Genomic DNA, 24,565 nt, shown 5'->3' on the forward strand with positions numbered 1-24,565 from the left:
TGCAGTGGCGCAATCTCAGCTCACTGCAAGCTCTGCCTCCCAGGTTCACACCATTCTCCTGTCTCAGCTTCCCGAATAGCTGGGACTACAGGCGCCTGCCACCACTCCTGGCTAATTTTGTTTTCGTATTTTTAGTAGAGACAGAGTTTCACTGTGTTAGCCAGGATGGTCTTGATCTCCTGACTTCGTGATCCGCCCGCCTCGGCCTCCCCTAAGTGCTGGGATTACAGGCGTGAGTCACTGCGCCCAGCTAATTTTGTATTTTTAGTAGAGTCGGGGTTTCACCACGTTGGCCAGGCTGGTCTCGAACTCCTGAACTCAGGAGATCCACCCGCCTGGGACCCCCAAAGTGCTGGGATTACAGGTGTGAGCCACCGTGTACCAGAATTTCTAGGTCTTCTGATTCAAAGCCTGGAGCTCCTCCCTAGATAACAATCTACATCTTGTGAGACTGTGATAGAGAAGTCAGCCTTAATTAGCCGGGCATGGTGGTGCATGCCTGTAGTCCTGGGTACTTGGGAGGCTGAAGCAAGGTAATCGCTTGAACCTAGGAGGCAGAGGTTGCAGTGAGCTGAGATTGCACCACTGCACTCCATCCTGGGCGACAGAGTGAGACCCTGTCTCAAAAACAACAACAACAACAACAAAAAACCCAAAAGAACTCAGCCTTATGTTTGCGATACTCTCCCACATAGGCCTTACTTGGGAGAGGGGTGGAGGGGTGGAGCAAGGATGGTTTGGAGCAATGATCATGATTCTAGTTTTCCTTCTGTAGGTCCCAGGAGGGGAAAGTAGTTGCTCATGGCCAAATAGAGCTGGGGATACTTGGGAGAGTGAGAAATCAGGCTGGGGAATTACCCTGGCTAAAGACATCATGGGTGTCTGTACCTCGTAAGGTCTCCCTAGGAAGTTTTAGTGAGGAAGCCAATACCCAGTTTGTGACTTTCCAAGGGTTCCCACTTGCCTGGAAGGTGACAAGTGTCTGGGAAGCAGAAGTCCCTGCTTCTAGTCGTTTCCCTACAACCTGCAGTGAACCTGTCCCTTATTGAAGGCCAGCGACGTATGGTGCCCTGGCCCTACTCACTTCCTGCTTTTGAGAGTCTGGGTCCCAGAAGGAGAGGAAAACCAACAGTAGTGAGTGAGTACTATCAGCTGAACCCTGAATTGGTACACCTGGTCTGATAGCCATTTGTATTTATTGGAAACCACAGGACAGAATCCTTGAAACAGAATTCATTGAGGAAAATTTGATTTATCTACTCTGTGCCCTTTTTTTAAAAAAAAAAAAAATTTATTTTTTGACATGGAGTCTTGCTCTGTTGCCCAGTCTGGAGGGTCATGGTGAGATATTGGCTCACTGCAACCTCCATCTCCCAGGTTCAAGCAATTCTCCTGCCTCAGCCTCCCGAGTAGCTGGGATTACAGGTGCACACCACCACACCTGGCTAATTTTTGTATTTTTTAGTAGAGATGGGGTTTTGCCATGTCTGCCAGGGTGGTCTGGAACTCCTGATCTCAAGTGATCCGCATGCCTCGACCTCCCAAAGTGCTGGGATTAGAGGCGTGAGCCACCACACCTGGCCTACTCTGCCTATTGCCCACCTTTTGGGTTGTCAGTTAGGGGAAATAATATTTATGGGAAATGTAGTCAACGTTAAAATGCAGCAGTCTGTTCTCTAGCATGTCTGACCACTTGCTAGCCAGATCTGCTTGCACACTTGCAGTGTAAGCTCTCTGCCTGAAAGGCAGTTCCTTCTTTCTCTGATCAGCTCTGAGGGAGAGCAAGTTCTTCTTTAGTTGAAGAAATCTAGTTGAAGAGCTGAAACCGCTCTTCCTGCAATCCCTGCCCATCTGTATGCACCCTACTCCAGGGATTTGAGGACAATCTTCATGGCCCAAGTCATCTACCCTCCCACCCCTAGTGTAACTTTGATATTTTGGATGGATTCTTCATTCCTTGGGTCTCCATCCACCACAGCTGGTCAGTGTCCCTGCAAATAATGGTGCACAGAACAAATACAACCAACATTGCCGACGTGACCCAGTCAGGGTAATGTGCAGGAGATGCATCTGTTCCTATAATCTACACTGTGTGACTCTATTAATGAAACGCAGCGTGAGTGCTATCAGTTCCATAGAAGTTGCTCTTTTTTTTTTTGAGATGGAGTCCTGCTCTGTTGCCCAGGCTGGAGTGCAGTGGCGCGATCTCCGCTCATTGCAAGCTCTGCCTCCCAGGTTCACGCCATTCTCCTGCTTCAGCCTCCCAAGTAGCTGGGACTACAGGCGCCCGCCACCACGCCCGGCTAATTTTCTGTATTTTTGGTAGAGACGGGGTTTCACCATGTTAACCAGGATGGTCTTGATTGCCTGACCTCGTGATCCGCCCGACTCGGCCTCCGAAAGTGCTGGGATTACAGGTGTGAGCCACCGCGCCAGGCCAGAACTTGCTCATGTTAAGTTTGTAATGGGAAAATACAACCAAATCTTTTTTTCTTTTTCTTTCTTTCTTTTTTTTTTTTTTTTTGAGACGGAGTTTTGCTCTTGTTGCCCAGGCTGCAGTGCAATGGTACAATCTTGGCTCACCGCAACCTCCGCCTCCCAGGTTCAAGCGATTCTCTTGCCTTAGCCTCCCAAGTAGCTGGGATTACAGGTGCACGCCACCACGCCTGGCTAAGTTTGTATTTTTAGTAGAGACGAGGTTTCTCCATGTTGGTCAGGCTGGTCTCGAACTCGCGACCTCAGGTGATCCGCCTGCCTGGGCCTCCCAAAGTGCTGGAATTGCAGGCGTGAGCCACTGTGCCCAGCCACACCCAAATCTTTCTCACCTAAACTACACCAAGTCTATGCTTCTCATAACTGTCCCTCCCTGGTCCAGGAACTACTGTCATGATTTCTGCAATACTGGTTTTCTTCCTATCTTTACCGTTTGCCAACTATGTATGCATAATGTTTAGTTTTGTCTGTTTTGGAACTTTATGCAAGTGGAATCAGGTTCTAAGTATTGTATAATTTTCTTATTTCTCTCAAAATTAGGTTTGTGAGATTCATCTACATTAAACATGTGGCTTTGGTTTGTTCATTTTCTTTTCTTTTCTTTTCTTTTTTTTTTGAGATGGAATCTTGCTCTCTCGCCAGGCTGGAGTGCAGTGGCACAATCTCGATCTTGGCTCACTGCAACCCCCGCCTCCTGAGTTCAAGCGATTCTCCTGCCTCAGCCTCCCAAGTAACTGGGACTACAGGTGCATGCCACCTCGCCCAGCTAATTTTTATATTTTTAGTAGAGACAACCATGTTGACCAGGATGGTCTCCATCTCTTGACCTCGTGATCTGCCCACCTGGGCCTCCCAAAGTGCTGGGATTACAGGTGTTAGCCACCGCATCCGACCAGTTTGTTCATTTTCATTGCTGTAGACTATTCCATTGTATGTTAAAACTTTTTTTTTTTTTTTTTTTTTTTTTTTTTTTTTTTTTTNGCTTATGCTCGTTTTAATAAAAATTATAAAAAGTCTTTTTCACAACTCCTTTCTTCAAGTACCAACTATATTCTATTTTGCTTGAGTTTTTTTTTTTTTTTTTTTTTTTTTTTTTTTTGAGACGGAGTCTCGCTCTGTCGCCCGGGCTGGAGTGCAGTGGCCGGATCTCAGCTCACTGCAAGCTCCGCCTCCCGGGTTCATGCCATTCTCCTGCCTCAGCCTCCCGAGTAGCTGGGACTACAGGCGCCCGCCACCTCGCCCGGCTAAGTTTTTGTATTTTTAGTAGAGACGGGGTTTCACTGTGTTAGCCAGTATGGTCTCGATCTCCTGACCTCATGATCCGCCCGTCTCGGCCTCCCAAAGTGCTGGGATTACAGGCTTGAGCCACCGCGCCCGGCGTATGTTAAAACTTTTAAAAAATCTAGTCCACTGTTGATGAACATATGTGTCCTTTATTTATCGTATTATTAACTATGCCACTGTGGATATTCATGTGTCACCTGGGGCACATGGGCAATGTCATTGGTAACTAATTATTTGATGTATTTGTGTGTTATTCCCAATGTCCTTCAGAACATAAGAATCACATCTTTTATACTTAATAAAGATTTTGAGCATACATCTGTTTTCTTAAAATATATTCCTAGGGGTGGAATTGCTGGGTCCTAGGGTTTACCTAAAAATATGAAAATGTTCAGTATTCTTGATGCTCCTATCTGATTTCAAAATGGCTTTTTCAACTACTTCCTTCACACGGAGAGCCCTAGGTGTCCAAATCAGATGCCTGACCATTTCTGAGGGACCTTGATCTTGAGGGCCTGGCTTCAAGCCTCATTATCAATGGCAATAAATTTGCCACTCTCTCACTGGAAGGAGCCCCTTCTATTTTATTTTTATTTATTTTTATTTTTTGAGAGGGAGTCTCTGTTGCCCAGGCTGGAGTGCAGTGGCACAATCTTGGCTCACTGCAACCTCTGGACCTCCTGGGTTTAAGCAATTCTGCCTCAGCCCCCCGATTATAGGTGCCCAACACCATGCCTGGCTAATTTTTGTATTTTAGTAGAGACAAGGTTTCACCATGTTGGTCAGGCTGGTCTTAGATTCCTGACCTCAAATGATCTGCCTGCCTCGGCCCCCCACAGTGCTGGGATTACAGGCGTGAGTCACAGCACCTGGCCGCATCTGCTATCTTTATGGCTTATGCCTCGTGTTAGTCATCACAACAATACAGAGGATGCACTGGGCTGCCCTATCCTGGCCAAAGGTCTCCCTGGTAAGTATTGCTAATCCAGGAAAATCATTTATGGGGGGGTTGGGCAGGGTGCTGGGGAGACCCTGCTTGCTCTCTCAAATGCACACCAGTCATTTGGGAGACATTCACTGCTCGAAAAACTCGAGTCTGTATATTGGCTCTCCCCTAACGTTGGCAGGACCTGGGGCAAAAGTACAAACAGATACCTTAATTACTTAAAATTACAAACCAGGTCGGACATGGTGGCTCATACGTGTAATCCCAGCACTTTGGGAGGCCAAGGTGGGTAGATCATTTGAGGTCAGGAGTTCAAGACCAGCCTGACCAACATGGTGAAACCGTCTCTACTAAAATCACAAAAGTTAGCCGGGCGTGCTGACACACGCCTATAATCCCAGCTACTCAGGAGACTGAGGCAGGAGAATCACTCGAATCCTGGAGGTGGAGGTTGCAGTGAGCTGAGATGGTGCCACTGCCCTCCAGCCTGGGCAACAGAGTGAGACTCTGTCTCCAAAAAATAAATAAATAATAAAATAAAATAAAATTACAAACTACTCCAATTAACCGCTAACCTTAATATAGTCTATTCTTCTACTTGGACAAATCTACATCTTTTAAGACCTGGATTGGCCGGGCATGGTGGCTCAAGCCTGTAATCCCAGCACTTTGGGAGGCCGAGACGGGCGGATCACGAGGTCAGGAGATCGAGACCATCCTGGCTAACACGGTGAAACCCCGTCTCTATTAAGAAATACAAAAAACTAGCCGGGCGAGGTGGCGGGCGCCTGTAGTCCCAGCTACTCGGGAGGCTGAGGCCGGAGAATGGCGTGAACCCGGGAGGCGGAGCTTGCAGTGAGCTGAGATCCGGCCACTGCACTCCAGCCTGGGTGACAGAGCGAGACTCCGTCTCAAAAAAAAAAAAAAAAAGACCTGGAAGACCAGGTTTAAATTCAGAATTCCTGGACTCCTGGGAGTTAAGCACATGAATGAGGTGGCGAAGGGAGCACAGGACCTGGCCCAACTATTGTCTCTTGGCTCACTTCTTTTCTCACCTCTGTCCTGCACCACGAGGGATCTGTGGACATAGGAGCTCAAACACCCAAGTGTCGTGTCACCCCCTTAAAATAAAACACAGCTGCCCTTTAGCCCCCCCTTTTTTGATGATAATCATTTTAATAGAAGTATATCTTCTTTAAAACAAATGATTTAATTAAAGAAAGTAGAAACTGATTCTAATTAGTGGATTTTCTGATTATTATTATTATTATTTGAGACCCAGTCTCGATCTGTCACCCACACTGGAGTTGCAGTGGCGTGATCTCGGCTCACTGCAACCTCCGCCTTCCAGGTTCAAGCAATTCTCTGCTTCGGCCTCCCGAGTAGCTGGGAGTACTGGCACCTGCCACCACGCCCGGCTAATTTTTTGTATTTTTAGTAGAGACGAGGTTTCACCATGTTGGCCAGGCTGGTCTTGAACTCTTGACCTCGTGATCCACCTGCCTCAGTCTCCCAAAGTGCTGGGATTACAGGTGTGAGCCACTGCGCCTGGCCTATTATTATTATTTTTAATTATACTTTAAGTTCTTGGATACGTGTGCAGAACGTGCAGGTTTGTTACATAGGTATTCATGTGCCATGGTGGTTCGCTGCACCTATTAACCCGTCATCTAGGTTTTAAGCCCCACATGCATTAGGTATTTGACCTAATGCTCTCCCTCCCCTTCCCCCTACACCCCACAGGCCCGGGTGTGTGATGTTCCCCTCCCTGTGTCCATGTGTTCTCATTGTTCAATTCCCACTTATGAGTGGAACATGCGGTGTTTGGTTTTCTGTTCTTGTGTTAGTTTGCTGAGAATGATGGTTTCCAGCTTCATCCATGTCCCTGCAAAGTACATGAACTCATTATTTTTTATGGCCTCACTTTATATTCTTTTTATGTTTTGTTTTGTTTTGCTTTTTTTTTTTTTTTTTTTTTTTTGAGACGGAGTCTGGCTCAGTCGCCCAGGCTGGAGTGCAGTGGCGCGATCTCGGCTCACTGCAAGCTCCGCCTCCCGGGTTCACGCCATTCTCCTGCCTCAGCCTCCGAGTAGCTGGGACTACAGGCGCCCGCCACCACGCCCGGCTAATTTTTTGTATTTTTTAGTAGAGACGGGGTTTCACCGTGTTAGCCAGGATGGTCTCTATCTCCTGACCTCGTGATCCGCCCGCCTCAGCCTTCTGAAGTTCTGGGATTACAGGCGTGAGCCACCGTACCCGGCCACTTTAGATTCTTTTAGGGATGCCTAGACTCTGCCCTAGAGAGAATGGATCTGGGAAAGAGGCCACAGCTTCAGCTAACTGGAAAGGGAATTCTGGGGCCACAGGTATTCAGAACTTGGTCCTGAAGTGCCAAACCCTGTGGACTCTCTCACCCTAGGGTGGGATTGCTGGGCCTTAGGATTTCCTTAAAAATATGAAAATGTATGTAATTCCTGATGCTCCTCTTTGATTTCAAAATAGCTTTTTAGGCCGGGTGTGGTGGCTCACGCCTGTAATCCCAGCACTTTGGAAGGCTGAGGCAAGTGGATCACGAGGTCAGGAGTTCGAGACCAGCCTGACCAACATAGCAAAACCCCATCTCTACTAAAAATACAAAAATTAGCCGGGTGTGGTGGAACGCACCTATAGTCCCAGCTACTCGGGAGGGTGAGGCAGGAGAATCGCTTGAACCCGGGAGGCAGAGGTTGCAGTGAGCCGAGATCACACAATTGCACTCCAGTCTGGGTGTCAGAGTGAGACTCTATCTCAAAAAAAAGCTTTTTAAACTACCTCCTTGGCATGGGGTGCACTCCAGGTGTTGAAATCAGATGGGGAGTGGTGATTAGAGGGGAGTTCCTAAAGTATGGGGCCCAGGGCAGGTTCTCTTGCCCAGGTATAAAGGGCCACACTTGATTTCTCCTCTCCTGCTATGAGTGCAGGGTCTGTACCTGGCTGTATCTCCAGCATCTATCACCACTGAAAAGCCAAACGTATTTGCTTAATGGATAGTGCACTGGCCTCTGCATCAGAGGACCTGGGGTCCAGGCCCAGTACTGTCGGAAACAGTTCTTCATACTTTATTACCTCGTTTAAACTTTTCTTAGCCATTATATTGATAAAAATTCCAAGAGGTGAAGTGACTCTCCCAAGGTCGCACAGCTAGAAGAGGTAGAGGCTGGAACTGCACCCCGCCATCTGTCCTCCTTTCTTATTCTTTTTCTTTTTTTTTTCTTTTTGAGACAGAGTCTCGCTCTGTCGCCCAGGCTGGAGTGCAGTGGCGCGATCTCGGCTCACTGCAAGCTCCGCCTCCCGGGTTCACGCCATTCTCCTGCCTCAGCCTCCCGAGTAGCTGGGACTACAGGCGCCCACAACCGCGCCCGGCTAATTTTTTGTATTTTTAGTAGAGACGGGGTTTCACCGTGGTCTCGATCTCCTGACCTTGTGATCCGCCCGCCTCGGCCTCCCAAAGTGCTGGGATTACAGGCGTGAGCCACCGCGCCCGGCCTCTTTTTCTTTTTTTTTTTTTCTCCCCACTGTGCTGTGGTGGGCAACCGGGACCGGCCCGTTCGAGAGGCCTGGTCTTTACTGCTCTCCCTCTTCTCCAGCTCCGCTCCGCCTTCAGCCTCCCTCTGGTGCTGGGTCAGGCGCCCAGCTCCGCCCGGACCCTCCCCTCCTGCCGCGCTCTCTCCGCGCTCCCGAGGCCCCGCCCCTCCCCTCGGGCCAACGTCACGTGCCGCCCCATCCCCCCGCGCCTGCGCACTGCTTATTTCCCGCTGTCAGGATGAGGAGGCGGAGGTCGGCGGTCGGGTCCGTCTCTGCCGGCGGCTGTGGCGGCGCCGGCGGCTCCAGCCTTAGCGGTTCCTCCCTGGGCGGCGGCGGCGGCGGCTCGGTCGACGCCTCCTCCGCCAGCTGAGCCCGCGGGAGCCCGGGACGCCGCTTCCCCGCCCATCCCCGCTCCCCGAGGCCGGCCGCCTGGTCATGGCGCAGCCGGGCCCGGCTTCCCAGCCTGACGGTGAGGCGCCCACCATGGCAGGCGCGGCGGGCGCGGCCTGCCCGGCGTCGGCGTCGCGGGAGGACTTCGGGGAGGGCAGGCGGCGGGAAGGGTGCGCGCAGGCCCCAGGGGTGACCCTGCCGGGCGGAGACGGGGGCGCGCGGGCTGCGGCGCGCGAGGGCGGCGCGGGCGCCCAGGCGGCCGTCGCTGGGGAGGGGGCGGGAGGCGCCCGTGCAGCGCTTGCGGGAGGACAGAGGGAAGGGCGTGGGGAGGCTGCTGGGTAGCGTGGGGGAGTGTGGGGAGGGAGCGGTTCTGGGTAGCGGGGAACCGGCACGTGGGTTCTGCCCGTGGGGGAGGATGGAAATCGGGAACATGTGCTATATTCGTTAAAGAAAAAAAAATGTTAGGTAGCGTGCCCTCCCCGCGGCCCCAATCCTTGCTATAGAGCTCTTTGCACCCAGTTATGTGACCTGGAAGTAGTTGTGTACAGTAACTGGATTTAGTAGCATTCCTTGAATGGCACTGTGGCTTAATGGTAAGTGTTGGGGCCTGGGTGTCTAAAGGACCTGGATTGTTAACCAGCAAGCTCTGGGCTCATTTGTTAGCCTCGTTGAACCTGAGTATTCTCACACACGAATTAATCAAGAGGTTAATTCATGCCTTTGTATTTTATCTATAAAAATAGCAACACGAATGTGTATATAAAATAATAGAATTGTTAGGAAGATATTAGGAGTAATGAGAATAGTGTTTGAGAATACTGAGGCCTACTCGCACTACTTGAAGATATTTGCTTGTGGTACTAAAAAAAAATGAAGTGGAAGAAATGTGTCATTTATGGCGTTTATATTCTTGGAAGGGAAAAAAGGGCCTCATCCTAAATAATGAAAGTTGATTGTCAGAGCCCTTCATGATCTTCTGGGAAACTGGACTGAGCTGTGCCTCACAGATTGACTACATGGTTCCAGGTTTTACCACCTAGAATTGATGGTTGGGAGTAGTGTACTTGGTCTTTTCCAAGATCCTACTGTATCTAGTTGTGAAAGTTCTTTCTGGTGTGTTTCTATTATCAACGTGTGTGCTTAGCGTCTTTAAGTGTGAGTAGAGTAGAATGTTGGGAAAAGGGACTTGGTACGGAGTAGGTTCTTTAAAACTTGCCTTTGCTTGGGGTTGTCTCAAAATAACCTTTCATGAAACCCTTACTCTTTATTCTTGCCTTTGGGGAACTTGTAACCATATCAGATATTAAGGTTCTGGCTGCTCTCTGGGAAATGTGCTCCAGAGCTTATTAGCCTGTAGTTTTGGGTGGTGTTAGCTGCCTGAGGGGAGATGTCCAGTGAGCACTTGGACTTTTATAAGAACCTGCTTGCTATTTCTGTTTCAGTAAGGGAACGTAAGGGAAGGAAAGTATTTTTGGTGGGCTGTCAGAGAGAGGAAACCGGGATGTTTTCAGGCTGCATTTTAATGATCACCTTTTGCATTTGGTGTCAGGCAAGAAAACTTTGTTTTTCCACAATCCCACTTTCTTACTGCGCAGAGAGGCAGGATACAGAGAGAGCTTGTGGTTCTGATCAGGAGTGATAGGTATGCATAGCTGGCTGCTGCCTTCTCTTGAGTTGCATGGAAACAAACGTTTAGGGCAGCTCAGGTGACATGACAGTCTGGAATCAAAATTCCCTGCCTCTTTCAAGATATGAAATGGTCTTCCTTGTAAATAGGCAGAAGTGACTAAGCACTTGAAAGAGACTAGGGAAAATTAGCTTTAGGAAATCTTGTATTCTTGCTCTTTTAGTTCAGATTTATTTCCTATTTTTCAAATCTTGTGACTCTAGTATGATTTTTATTTTAAATTACTGTAGGTAGCCATGGCTACTTTTTACAGTAGGAGAGAGGTAATTTGGTACATTTGAGTGCCTTGTGTCAGTGTCTTAGAAGTTCATCTTGGGGATTTTAATTTTTTTTTTTTTTTTGAGATAGTATCTCACTCTGTTGGCCAGGCTGGAGTGCAGTGGTGCCATCTTGGCTCACTGCAGCCTCGACCTCCTGGGGTTAAAGCAATCCTGCCACCTCAGCCTCCCAAGTAGCTGTGACTACAGGTGCATGCCACCATGCCCAGCTAATTTTTGTATTTTTGTAGATACGGCGTTTTGCCGCGTTGCCCAGGCTGGTCTCAAACCCCTGAACTCAAGGGATCCATCTGTGTACGCCTCCCAAAGTGCTAGGATTATAGGTGTGAGTCCCTGAGTCTGGCTTTTGGGGATTTAATTTGTGTCTTTAGCTGAACTCATGTAGACCACTTTAGCTTTAGGCACATTTGAATTTCCTGCTGATTAAAAAAAAAAAAAAATTGCCAGAATTCTTTTGTGTCAAACTGGTGGTGAAAGATAACTAACTGCTTAGTCTTTGACTGTATCTCGTTTTATCCCATTTCAGAAGCGATTGTCTTTGATGACTTAAAAAAAAAATCTATATTGTCTGTTTTTCATGGCCATATGGTAGATTAGGAAAATTGATTTGTGTGTAAATTGAAGGGATGAAATGTAATCACTTTATTCATTTTAATTATTTGTAAATTAAAAAAGTTTTGGGTTTTTGATACTGCCTCTTAGTTTACTTATTTGGAATATAGGTAATTTTAATAGTTAAATTTCAATTGATCTGTTTTCCCCTGAAAATTCAAAAATGTGAAAAATTTCAAATTTTAATGTTTATTTTAATCTAAGTTCAACTATATCTTTGAAACATTTGCTCTGATTTTGCTTCACTTTTTTCTTTTTCTTTTGTAGAGAGGGTCTCACTGTGTTGCCCGGTCTGATCTTGAATCCCTGGGCTCAAGCGATTCTCCCATCTTGGTTTCTCAGTGTTGGGATTACAGGCATAAGCAACTGCACCCAACCCACTTCATTAGTTTTTATTCTTGCCATGTTGACCAGGCTGGATTCCTGATTGTTTCTTGTTGGTTACGCAGACATGCTACCTTTTACCCCTGAAGGACATGCTTTACATACATAAATCTGCAACTTCCCTATCTCACTTAATAAATGTTAGCTAGAATATACTCATACATGGTTATATGGCCATGTAATGTTCTGTAAACACTATAGGCGTTATCTTGGGGAATCTTCATAGCAATGAAGTGAGTACTATTGAAATATTACTGCTTCTATTTTCTTGATGAGGAAACTGAAGCACAGAGAAGTTAAAGAAATGTGCCTGGTGTTATACAGCTACTAAGTGGGGAAGCAGGCTTCAAATCCATGCCATCTGGCTTATGTACTAGATCATGGACTACTTTCCAGGTCAGTGTTGTAGGCCTTCCTCATTCTTGTTAAAGACTGTCTCATCATATGCATGTACCATGCATGATTTATTGCCTGTTTCCCTATTGTGGGGCAAGTAGATTGTTTTCAATTTTTAATTATTTTATTTTATTTTATTTTTTTTATTTATTTATTTTTTTTTTTTGAGACGGAGTCTTGCTCTGTCACCCAGGCTGGAGTGCAGTGGCCGGATCTCGGCTCACTGCAAGCTCCGCCTCCCGGGTGCATGCCATTCTCCTGCCTCAGCCTCCCGAGTAGCTGGGACTACAGGCACCCGCCACCTCGCCCGGCTAGTTTTTTGTAATTTTTAGTAGAGATGGGGTTTCACCGTGTTAGCCAGGATGGTCTCGATCTCCTGACCTCGTGATCCGCCCGTCTCGGCCTCCCAAAGTGCTGGGATTACAGGCTTGAGCCACCGCGCCCGGCCAATTTTTAATTATTTTATAAGCAGTGTTGTAATGGATGTCCTTGTGCATATTTTTTAGGTACTCTTGTACTTCTGTAAGACTAGTGAATTAAATAAAGGGCATGAGTTCTGAGTGGTTTAAATTTTAATACCTGTAGCTAGCTTACTCTCAAAGGCATCGGTTTACGTACTCGCCAACAATATATGGCAGGTGGATTTCCCCTGTAATCTTACAAGCGCTGGATGATGTCATTTGTTTTAAATTTGTGTCTTTTGATTAAAAAAAGTGATGTTGTTCAGCTGGGCGCGGTGGCTCATGCCTGTAATCCCAGCACTTTGGGAGGCCGAGATGGATGGATCACAAGGTCAGGAGTTCAAGACCAACCTGGCCAATATAGTGAAACCCAGTCTCTACTAAAAATACAAAAGTTAGTTGCGTATGGTGGTGCGCACCTGTAGTCCCAGCTACTAGGGGGGCTGAGGCAGAAGAATCGCTTGAACCCGGGAAGTGGAGGTTGCAGTGAGTTGAGATCGTGCCACTGCGCTCCAGCCTGGGGGACAGAGCAAGACTCTGTCTCAAAAAAAAGAGTTGTATTGTTCAGTTAACAAGTATTTGTGTGTCTATTCTATGCCAAATCCTATGCTAGGATCTAGGAAATGCAATGATGAACAAAACCAGACCCAGTCCCTGTTCCTAGGTAGTGAATCATTCAGCCACTAATTAGATAATCCTATAGACATGTACAAAACTATTTATTCAACTAATATGAATGTATACTGTTTCTCAGGCACAATTCTAGGCATTTGGAATACATCAGTGGGCAATATAGATAATAAATAACCCTGCCCTAGTGTGGGAGAAACGGATATTAAACAACAAACGTAAGCAAATGATATGGGTTGTTAGATGATAAGTGCAATGGAAAAAAGAAAACATAGCAGGATAAAAGGAAGGGGTGGGGTTGGTTTTAAATAGGCTGGTCAGGCAGCTTTATTGAGAAGATGACATTTGTGCAAAGACTTGAAGTAGATAGAGGAGTTAGCCTTCAGGATATCTGGTGGAAGGGTGTTCTAGGCAGGGATCAGTTTTTGCATATGCCTTGAGGGCAGAAGCATGTCTGGTGTGTTTGAGGAATGGCATGGAGGTCAGTGTGGCTGAAATGATGTTACGGGGCCTAGGAGAAGCCTGGAGTAGGATATGAGGTCAGAGAGGTCGTGAGGTGGAGGCAGATCTTGTTGGCCCTGGAGTATTGCAAAGATTGGTTTTCACTATGGGGAACCATTGAAAAGCTTTGAACAGAGGAATGATGTGATCTCACTTAGGTTTAAAAAAAATCGCACTGGGCCAAAGTGCTGGGATTACAGGTGTGGTGGCTCACGCCTGTAATCCCAGCACTTTGGGAGGCTGAGGCAGGTGGATCACCTGAGGTCAGGAGTTCCAGACCAGCCTGGCCAACGTGGTGAAACCCTGTCTCTATTATAAATACAAAAGTTAGACATGGTGATCTCAGCTCACTGCAGCCTCCACCTCCTGGGTTCAAGTGATTCTCCTGCCTCAGCCTCCCAAGTAGCTGGGATTACAGGCATGCACCACCGTGCTGGGCTAATTTTGTATTTTTAGTAGAGATGAGGTTTTGCCATGTTGGTCAGGCTGGTCTCTAACTCCTGACCTTGGGTGATGCATCTGCCTTGGCCTCCCAAAGTGCTGGGATTACAGGCGTGAACCACTGCGCCCGGCCTATTTTATTTCTTTTCTTTGTTTTTTGAGAGTCTTGCTCTGTTGCCCAGGCTGGAGTGCAGTAGTGTGATCTCTGCTCATTCTAACCTCTGCTTCCCAGGTTCAGGCGATTCTCATGTGTTAGCCCTTCAAGTAGCTGGGATTACAGGCGTGCAACACTACACCTAGCTCATTTTTTTGTATATTTAGTAGAGACAGGGTTTCACCATGTTGGCCAGGCTGGTCTCTATCTCCTGTTTTCAGTTTATCCACCTTCCTTGGCCTCCCAAAGTGCTGGGATTATAGGAGTGAGCCACTGTGCCTGGTTGAAGTGTGGCTTTTTGATTTGCACTTCCTGGATAGGAATTATATTAATTATGGCCTCTTTGTTTATTGGCTGGTTGGCTTGCTCCTTCCTTCCATTCATTTTTCTTTCTTTCTTTCATTTTTTTTCTTTTTTGCTTGCCTGCCCTTCCTTCCTCCCCCCTCTTTCTTCTTCTTATTGTTCTTCTTCTTCCTCTTCTTTCTTTTCTCTTCTACTTTGAGTTGCTGTTTCACATCTATTTCTTTTGTGGCTTGTCTGTTTGTATCTCTTTCCTATTTTTCCATTGGGTTGTCCTTTTCTCAGTAATTTGGAGGAGCTCTTTGTAAATTATATTAGCCCTTTGGTATGTATTGGAAAGTTTGGTCTCACAGTTTGTCATTTCCCTCATTTAAAAAATTGTTTTGTTATGCAGAAAGCTTTAATTTTTAGGTAGATCTGACCTTTTTTTTTTAAATTTGTGGTTTCTGGGTTTCTTATTTTGCTGAGGAAGACCCCCCAACTCTCATGTTTATTTAAAGAGAAAAAAACCTTATTTTCAACACTTGTAGTTGTCTTTTATGTTTTGTAGTCTAATCTATTTGGAATTTGTTTTTAAATTAGGGAAGTTTAATATAAAGAATTTTTAACTAAACTGGAGATCACCCACTAAGACGAAAGAAGCCCTAAAGAATACAGGACTAGTAGACATAAGGAACAGTCATAGCTTCCAGGGCTGAGGCAGAACACCCTTTATTTTTTTCCTGAATAGATAACTAGTTGTCTTAATGTTTGTTCAATAATTCATGTTTTTGTTTGTAAATTATAACTTGATAAATCTCCCAACCTTTGAACTAGCAGAGATACTTAATCTGAAAAACACAGGCCCTGCATATACCCACAGTCTTTGTCACTCTGATATCCCAACACACAGTAGCCTGGAATTGGGTTAATGGCCTTTAATTTTCATGTCTTACCTGGCTTTCTGTGGAGAGAATTGCTTTTGAATCTTAAGAGCTCTAATTTCTAAAATATCTCCGTGTATCATACGCTAGGTTTTTATCCACTGAAGTTTGATGTTCTCTTCTTGTATAGTCATTAATTTGAATATTGTCTTTATGGAAGTATTTAATAAATATTGTTTAATTTTGTGTGGTCCAGTTGTGCCAGGGAATGTGAGGGGGAGAAATACAGAAATGAATAATATGTAGTTCCTTTAAGAGTTTTATGACCTAGTAGAGGAATGGGCCTTAGGAATGTAGACTGAGAAGGTGCCCAGTGGGAAAGCAGGTACAGTGGTGCTGTTGGATTATAGAGGAAGCTGTTACTCTCAGTAAAATTACAGAAAGTTTTCTTATCAGATAACTGAATCCATTACAACTGATAGTCTGAGTTCTCTTCCTTCTGGGGAGAAGGAGCTTACCATCTCCTAGTTTTGACTAGTTTTAATGTTTTATTTATGTCCTTCCTACGTGTTTATTTCTGTTATCACATGACTTGAATCTGCCTAACTTTCTTGAATTATTTTTATTATTTTTGAGATGGAGTCTCTCTCTGTCACCCAGGCTGGAGTGCAGTGGCGTGATCTTGGCTCACTGCAACCTCCGTCTCCTGGACTCAAGTGATTCTCTTGCCTCAGCCTCCCAAGTAGCTGGGACTCCAGGCACACGTCACTATGCCCGGCTAATTTTTTTTGTATTTTTAATAGAAATGGGGTTATGGGGTTTCACCATGCTGGCCCGGCTGGTCTTAAACTCCTGACCTTGTGATCCGCCTGCCTCGGCCTCCCAAAGTGCTGGGATTACAGGTGTAAGCCACTGTGCCTGGCCGAATTATTTTGAAAGTAGAGACAAGTTCTGTCTACACTGCCTAGGCTGGTCTTGAATGCCTGGGCCCATGTAATCCTCCTGCCTCAGCCTCCCAAAGTGTTGGGATTATAGGCGTGAGCCACCACACCCAGCTTACTTAACATTCTTTTGATTATCTTTCAGATTCCAGTTGTTAATGACCTTCAGTGGTACCTGATGTTTTCTAGATGTATGTAACCTGTAGAAAGTAGATAAAAAATCATATAACTGAAAGGAATCCTAGAGAGTAGTTATCTTCCCTCAGTTTACAGATCAGGAAACTTAAGGACTAAAGAGGTAGAAGTCAATTGCACTGTAGCAGAGCCAGTACTAGAATGCAGGAGTGGAGTTGGGGCTGTTACTCTCTTCTGGTAACTGCATTTTATGTAGAGTGAGCTTTCTCTAGAAGCCTCATTATGATGTTGCCTGATAAGAATCATAGCATTGATGTAGCTTGATTATAGTCAGGATGAATAAGACTTCCTTGATAATCAGACCTTTTTCTTTAATATGTTAATTCTTTTTTTTTTTTTTTTGAGACAGTGTCTCGCTCAGCTCACTGCAAGCTCCGCCTCCCGGGTTTACGCCATTCTCCTGCCTCAGCCTCCCGAGTAGCTGGGACTACAGGCGCCCGCCACCTCGCCCGGCTAGTTTTTTGTATTTTTTTTAGTAGAGACGGGGTTTCACCGTATTAGCCAGGATGGTCTTGATCTCCTGACCTCGTGATCCGCCCGTCTCGGCCTCCCAGAGTGCTGGGATTACAGGCTTGAGCCACCGCGCCCGGCCAATATGTTAATTCTTTAAACAAGTATTTATTGCTTATGCCTATTGGTGATGGGCATTGTGTTAGGGTTATTGTAGCAAAGTAGAAATGTTCCTTATGTTCCAGAAAGAGATCTTGGCAAAAACAGCCCCAGAGACTATGATAGAGCCTGCAGCATGGCAAAAAAAGAGAAATGTTCCTTTTCTTATGGGTCTTAAAAGTCTAGTGGCAAATACATATGCCATGAAGAGAGGGCAGTTTGTCTGACTGATAATGGTATCCTCAGAACAGTACTTGTCATAGAATGAATATGGGTAGTAGATATTGAAAGATGGGTAACAATATGCAATTGTTATAGTGTTATAGTTTGTACAATATTTTGATAACACAGCAGAGACATCTTATTTAGAAAGTTAGTTAATGTAGGATTCTCCCTCTACTTCTCTCTCACTGCACCTCCAGTTATATTGGAGAAAGTGGCATTTGGATAAAGTCTTGAGAGTTGTGTAGAAGTTTTGACGGATGGAAATGGCACCTTGGAGGCAGTGGTTAGAGGAGGGGGGTAATCTTTGCAGGGTAGGGATGGAGAGTGTGTAGTGTGAGGTGTGTGAATAACCTGGTGTCCTGGGAGTGTGAGGCTGTTTAGAGACAGGTTTGAAAAAGGAGAGCCTGAATGGTGGAAATCTTTGCTGCCAGCCGGTGAGTCCGGATTTTTCTAGATGTGGATGGAACTGTGTTTTGATAGAGTGATATTGTGAACCATATTGTCCTGTAGGAAGCTTGCTCGGAAGATTATACAGAAGATAGATAGACTGTGAGGTAGATGATTGGTGAAGGAAATGGATTGAGCCATTGCTCTGATCTAAGAGGGAGATGATGGAGTTATAATGTAGGTCAATGGGAATGGAGAGAAGGAAATAATAGGTGTGAGAAATACTGTGGTAAAATAGCAGCTTGATGAACATTTGATTTGGAATTTGGGTAGGAGAGAAATTGAAGAGGATTCTGAGAATGTAGATGCTGTTTATCCATCTAGGCAACCAGTAGAAGGGCACATTTAATAGTACAAAGTGACACATTTGCTTATAGATATGTTGATCTGGAATACTGGTGGGGCAGCCATTCAGAAATATCTAGTAGATACCTGGAAATGTAGGCCTGGAGTCAGGAAAGACATCAGCGATGTAGACGTCAAATGCCTAGGAGTCATCAGGATGAATACTGCTCAGGGAGAAAAGTATAGGCTATTTGGAAGGACACAGATAAAAATGGATTGGGAGAGGGAGGGGAAATCAGTGAACCTTATGAAAAAGGAGAGCTAGGATGATTAGTGTTAGAAGTCACTATTGGAGAAGGTTTGAAGAGGGGAGTGGTCAACAGTACTAAGTGCTGCAGAAAAGTCCGATGAAGGCAGAAGTGCTCACTGAAATCAGCAGTGAAGTGGTCATTAGGACCTCGAAGAGAAGAGTTTCAATAAGGAAGGTGTAAATACGGAGAGGTAGCGTATATAGACTAAATTTTGAAAGTATGGTAATACACATATGAGTGGTGTAGTCACTTGACGGAGTAGTAGGATTGTGGGAAGTGGTGTGTGTGTTTTAAGAATAGAGATTTAAATAATTGTATGATGAAGGACTGCCAGTGGAAAGGGAGAAACTGCCTAAAGATGTAAGATCAAGGAGATAGTAGATGGGGCTGGGTCTGGGTCTCAATTGAAAGCAGATGAAATAGAACAGGAGTATCCGAGTGTCAAGAGGGGCCACAGGGACTTCATTCTCCAAAATGGAAGGGAAAAAGGAAAGGACGAAAGGAAAAGGTAGAGGAAACTCTGAGGTAGAAGAGAGAAACTAAATATATGAGGCCTCCATTCTTTTATCCATTTATTCACATATATATGATTTGAACATGTATGTACTATGAACAAGCCAGACAAGGTGCCTGTATTCATGGAGGTTATAGTTTTAACACCTTCATTTCAGTCAAGTAGATTATGTTGTTTATACCCTCCTGGGTTATCTTAACCAAAGAACACAGGAAGTAATTTGGCTCCTTTCTCAGTTGTCCCAAAGGTGACATAACACGTACCATTCTAGATGCAGAGGACAGCACTTTGGGAGACCCAGGTGGGTGAATCACCTGAGGTCAGGAGTTCAAGACAAGCCTGGCCAACATGGTGAAACCCTGTCTCTACAAAAATACGATAATTAGTTGGGTGTGGTGGTGCACGACTGTAATCCCAGCTACTCGGGAGGCTGAGGCAGGAGAATCACTTGAATCTGAGAGGCGGAGGTTGCAGTGAGCTGAGATTGTGCCACTGCACTCCAGCCTGGGTAACAGTGAGACTACGTCTTAAAAAAAAAAACACACACACACACACAGAGGAGAGAAGTTAATGCATTACATATATTGAATGCCTTGGGCATTAGGGCTTGCTTAATTCTTTCATGGACCCTGAGTTGAGAAAGGCTAGTAGACTAACAAGTACAGGATACGATTGGGTCCTTATTGTGGGAAATTTGATGGGTTGAGGGGAGCAAACCATGATGTGGGTTGTCATTCCTTTGTTAAGGCTATCAAAAATCGAGACAAAATATTTTTTTAACCATCAATCTCCAATTGATATCTACCTTCTCTAAACTCATGCTGTATTTATTGTCTAAATAAACTGCTGCCCCCATCTACATATGATTGCCCTACTGTTCTTAGTTACTCAAGAGCAGAAGTTTTCCAGCTGGGCATGGTGGTGCACACCTCTAGTCCCAGCTGCTTGAGAGGCCCCGATAGGAGGATTGCTTGAGCCCAGAAGTTCAAGGCTGTAGTGTGCAGTGGTCATGCCTGTGAATAGCCACTACTGTGTAGCCTGGACAACGTGGTGAGACCTCTGGTTCTTAAGAAAAGCCGAATGTTTGTGAAAATAATCCTATCCTTCATTCTGTGAACCTAACAGGACTCTGTAGAGAGTAATGGAAGGACATTAGCAATTTACTTCTGGCTCTGCAAAAAATTGTTCTGTGTTTATTCTTAACAGATGGAAATCTAGTGTCTTTAGAGCACTTCCACTTTTTGTAGTACCTATAAGTATTAGAAAGTTCTTCATTTGGGGGGCCCGAATTATTTCCCTTCTACGCTTTGGTTCCGACCTCTTGAGTGAATCAGTATTAGGCTATTTTCTCTTGCATAGGAAAGGTCATCAAAGTTTTTTTTTTTTTTTTTTTTTTTTTGAGACAGAGTCTCGCTTTTGTTGCCCAGGCTGGAGTGCAGTGGCACCATCTCGGCTTGCTGCAACCTCTCCCTCCAGGGTTCAAGCGATTCTCCTTCCTCAGCCTCCTGAGTAGCTGGGATTACTGGTGCCCACCACCATGCCCAGCTAATTTTTTTTTGTATTTTTTTTTTTGAGACAGAGTCTCGCTGTGTCTCCCAGGCTGGAGTGCAGTGGCGCGATCTCGGCTCACTGCAAGCTCTGCCTACCGGTTCACGCCATTCTCCTGCCTCAGCCTCCTGAGTAGCTGGGACTACAGGCGCCCACTACCGCGCCCGGCTAATTTTTTGTATTTTTAGTAGAGACGAGGTTTCACCGTGGTCTCGATCTCCTGATCTTGTGATCCGCCCACCTCGGCCTCCCAAAATGCTAGGATTACAGGCGTGAGCCACCACGCCCGGCCTTTTTTTTGTATTTTTAGTGGAGACAGAGTTTCGCCATGTTGGCCAGGCTGGTCTTGAACTCCTGACCTAAGGTGATCCACTTGCCTCGGCCTCCCAAAGTGCTGGGATTACAGGCGTGAGCCACCTTACCTGGCCACATATTTAAGGGGCTTTCTTCCATGTTAGGAGTTCCTCATATGAGGGTCCTATGCCTTCGTTATTTTTGTGTGGCCTCCTCTGCTCGGCTAGCCAAATGTTCTAATGCCAAGTAGTTTGATAATGCTCTTCTTAAAGTGGTGAACCTAAAATTGGTGAAAATATTTTAGACACAGAATCTATGTGACTTGTGAAAAGAACAGCAAAACGTTCTCTTTTGATCAGGACTCTTAATTCTCTTTAATACAGGCTAACATTCCCTCAATTTATGTTTTAATATTAGCAATTCCCTTCATATTCTTGCCATCTATATATCTTTGGTGAGGTGTCTGTTGAGGTCTTTTGCCCATTTTTTAATTGGGTTGCTCGTTTTCTTATTGTTAAGGTTTTTTTGTTGTTTTAGGGGGATGGCTTAGTAAGCAAGCACTTGTTGAGTTTTAAGTGTTTTTTGTGTGTTTTGGATAACAGTTCTTTATCAGATATTTTATTTGCAAATATTTTTTCCCAGTCTGTGGCTTATCTTACTCCCTTGACAGTGTCTTCTGCAGAGCAGAAGTTTTGATTTTTAATGAAATCCAACTTATCAATTATAGTTGACTCTTGAACAACATGGGTTTGAATGGTGAGTCTTTTTATATGCGGATTTAAAAAAATAAATATATTGGAAAATATTTTGGAAATTTGCAAGAACTTGAAGAACCTGCAGATAGCATAGCCTAGAAATACCAAAAATTAAGAAAAAGGTATGTCATGAATGCATGAAACATATGTAGATACCAGTCTTTTATAATTTACTACCATAAAATGTACACAAATCTATTATCAGAAGTTAAAATTTATCAGAACGTACACAAATACACTGTACATGGTGCCATTTGCAGTGGAAAGAAATGTAAATAGAGATGCAGTGTTAAATCATAACTGCATAAAATTAACTGTAGTGCACACTATAGCAGTGTAGTGATTTTGTGGCCACCTCCTGTTGCTGGGTACTGGCGTGTTGCACGTGTCTACTGAAAATGCCGATCAGCCAGGCGGGGCGGCTCACCTCTAATTCCAGTGCTTTGGGAGGCTGAGGCAGTGGATCGCTTGTGCTCAGGAGTTCAAAACCAGCATGGGTAACATGTTGAAACCCATCTCTACAAAAAATACAAAAATTAGCCAGGCGTGATGGGGCACTCCTATAGTCCCAGCTACTCAAGAGGCTGAGGCCAGAGGATCCCCTGAACCCGGGAGGTGGAGGTTGCAGTGAGCCGAGATTGTGCCACTGCACTTCAGCCTGGGTGGCAGAGCAAGACCTTGTCTCAGAAAGAAAAAAAAAAAAAGGCTAATTATCTCTTAGCAGTTTGTCCATTCAGTAAATTGCGTATCACAGCAAAAAGTGATCTCTTGTGGTTCTCGCGTGTTTTTCATCATGTTGTACTATAAACCTTGAGACCCATACAGAGTGCCACTAGTGATACTGGAAGTGCTCCCAAGAAGCAGAGAAAAGTCATGGCATTACAAGAAAACGTTGAATTGCTTGATATGTACCATAGATTGAGGTCTGCAGCTGTGGTTGCCCACCATTTCAAGACACATGAATCCAGCATAAGGACCGTTGTCAGAAAAAAAAAAAAAAAAAAAAAAAAAGGAAATTTGTGAAACTGTTGCAGCTAAGCCAGCAGGTATGAAAACCTTGTATTTTTTGTGAAATACCTTTTAATGTCATATTGAAAATGCAGCTTTTATGTTGGCGAAGGATTGCTATAAGACATACCTATAACTCTAGTAAGATTTGAGAAAAAGTGAAGTCATTATATGACAACTTAAAGCAGAGGAAGGTAAAGGATCTAAAGTTGCAGAATTTAATGCCAGCAAAGGACAGTTTGGTAACTTTAGAAAGAGGTTTGGTGTAAAATATGTCAAGATAACATAAGAAGCAGCTTCTGCTGACCAAGAGGCAGCAGGCAAATTCCCAGGTGCCATTAAGAAAATCAGAGGGCTGGGCACTGTGGCTCCCACCTGTAATCCCAGCACTTTGGGAGGCTGATATAGGAGGCTCATTTGAGCCCAGGAGTTGGAGACTAGCTTGGGCAGCATAGGGAGACCCCATCTCTACAAAAAGTTAGAAAAAACTAGCTGGGTGTGGTGGCATGTGCCTGTAGTACCAGCTGTTCCAGAGGCTGAGGTGGGAGGATTGCTTGAGCCTGGGAGGTTGAGGCTGCAGTGAGCCATGATCACACCATTGTATTCCAGCCTGGGTAATAGAATGAGACGCAGTCTCAAAACAACAACAACAACAACAGAAATCATTGAGGAGAAAGTATTTGTGCCTAAACAGGTCTTTAATGCACACAAAAGTGCCCTATTCTGGGGGAAAAAAAATGTCCCAAAGAGCATTTATTAGTAAGGAAGTCAAGTGGGCACCAGGATTTAGGTGAAGGCAGGCAAGGATAGGCTAACTGTACTGTTTTGAACAAATGCGGTGGGGTTTATGATCAGGACTGCCATTATCTGTAAAAGTGCTAAACCCCTGGGCCTTGAAGGGAAAAGATAACGTCAGCTGCTAGTCTTTTCTTGGTTGTACAGGAAGGTCTGGTCAATGAGAACATTTTTCTGGATTGATTCCTTCAGTGTTTTCGTGTGAAGACAGCAAGTGCCTGGCCAGTAAGGGACTGCCTTTTTTTTTTTTTTTTTTGGAGACAGAGTCTTGCTCTTGTCACCCAGGCTGGAGTGCAGTGGCATGATCTCGGCTCACTGCAACCTCTGCCTCCTGGGTTCAAGCAGTTCTTCTGCCTCAGCCTCCTGAGTAGCTGGGATTACAGGCGCGCACCACCATGCCTGGCTAATTTTTATATTTTTAGTAGAGATGGAGTTTCACCATGTTGGCCAGGCTGGTCGTGAACTCCTGACCTTGTGATTCACCCGCCTCGACCTCCCGAAGTGCTGGAATTACAGGCGTGAGCCACTGCACCTGGCCTAAATTTCTTTTGATATTGGACACTGTCCTCCCTACTTGGAACACCAGGAGTTAAACACTGGAGAAGTTGTTGAAAGTTGTCTACTTGCCCCTGAAGGCATCGTTAATTCAGCCTTTACATAAAGGGGTCCTAAGGCCATAAGGACCTTTAAGGTTCGTTACACGGGTTATTGTCAAGGTTGTGGAAAGGAACTCCAGTGGAGAGAATGTGTTGAAAGTAGGGAAGGATTACACCATTGAAAATATCATTAAAAAGCCATGAAAACCATCAAGCCTGAAACAATAAATACCTGCTGGAGAAAACTGTGTTGGATGTTGTGCATGATTTCACAGGATTTAGCACAGAGCCAATCAAGGAAATCATGAAAGAGATGGTGGATATGGCAAAAAGGTTGGGGGTAAAGGATTTCAAGATATGGATCTCGGAGAAATTCAAGAGCCAATGGACGTACACTAGAGAAATTCACAGAAGGTAACTTGCTGGAGATGTCTGTTTCTGAACCAGTGCCAGGCTATGAGTAAGAAGACCGAGGAGCAGGGCCAGAAAACAAACTGACGTTAGTCTGGCAGGAGGGCTCTGATTATTCAAGACTGCAAAGACTGTGTTTGACTTTTTTTTTTTTTTTTTGAGACGGAGTCTTGCTCTGTCCCCCAGGCTGGAGTGCAGTGGCGTGTTCTTGGCTCACTGCAAGCTCTGCCTCCCGGTTTCACGCCAT

General features: G+C 45.2%; 1 protein-coding gene across 3 annotated transcripts in view; it reads left to right on the forward strand.

Annotated features, from left to right (window-relative positions):
• The first annotated feature begins 8,498 nt into the window (after window positions 1-8,498).
• Window positions 8,499-24,565, forward strand: part of RABEP1 (rabaptin, RAB GTPase binding effector protein 1) — a 115,568-nt gene continuing 99,501 nt past the window's right edge. For 2 of the 3 annotated variants that reach the window (XM_025361890.1, XM_025361892.1), the window contains exon 1: window positions 8,499-8,756. In XM_025361890.1, coding sequence (XP_025217675.1) covers window positions 8,723-8,756 — 34 coding nt within the window. In that variant the 5' untranslated portion in view covers window positions 8,499-8,722. The remainder of the gene's footprint in view (window positions 8,757-24,565) is intronic. The other variant, XM_025361891.1, reaches the window with a different exon arrangement.

This window comes from Theropithecus gelada, chromosome 16 (assembly GCF_003255815.1).
Source record: "Theropithecus gelada isolate Dixy chromosome 16, Tgel_1.0, whole genome shotgun sequence".
Taxonomy (NCBI): domain Eukaryota; kingdom Metazoa; phylum Chordata; class Mammalia; order Primates; family Cercopithecidae; genus Theropithecus; species Theropithecus gelada.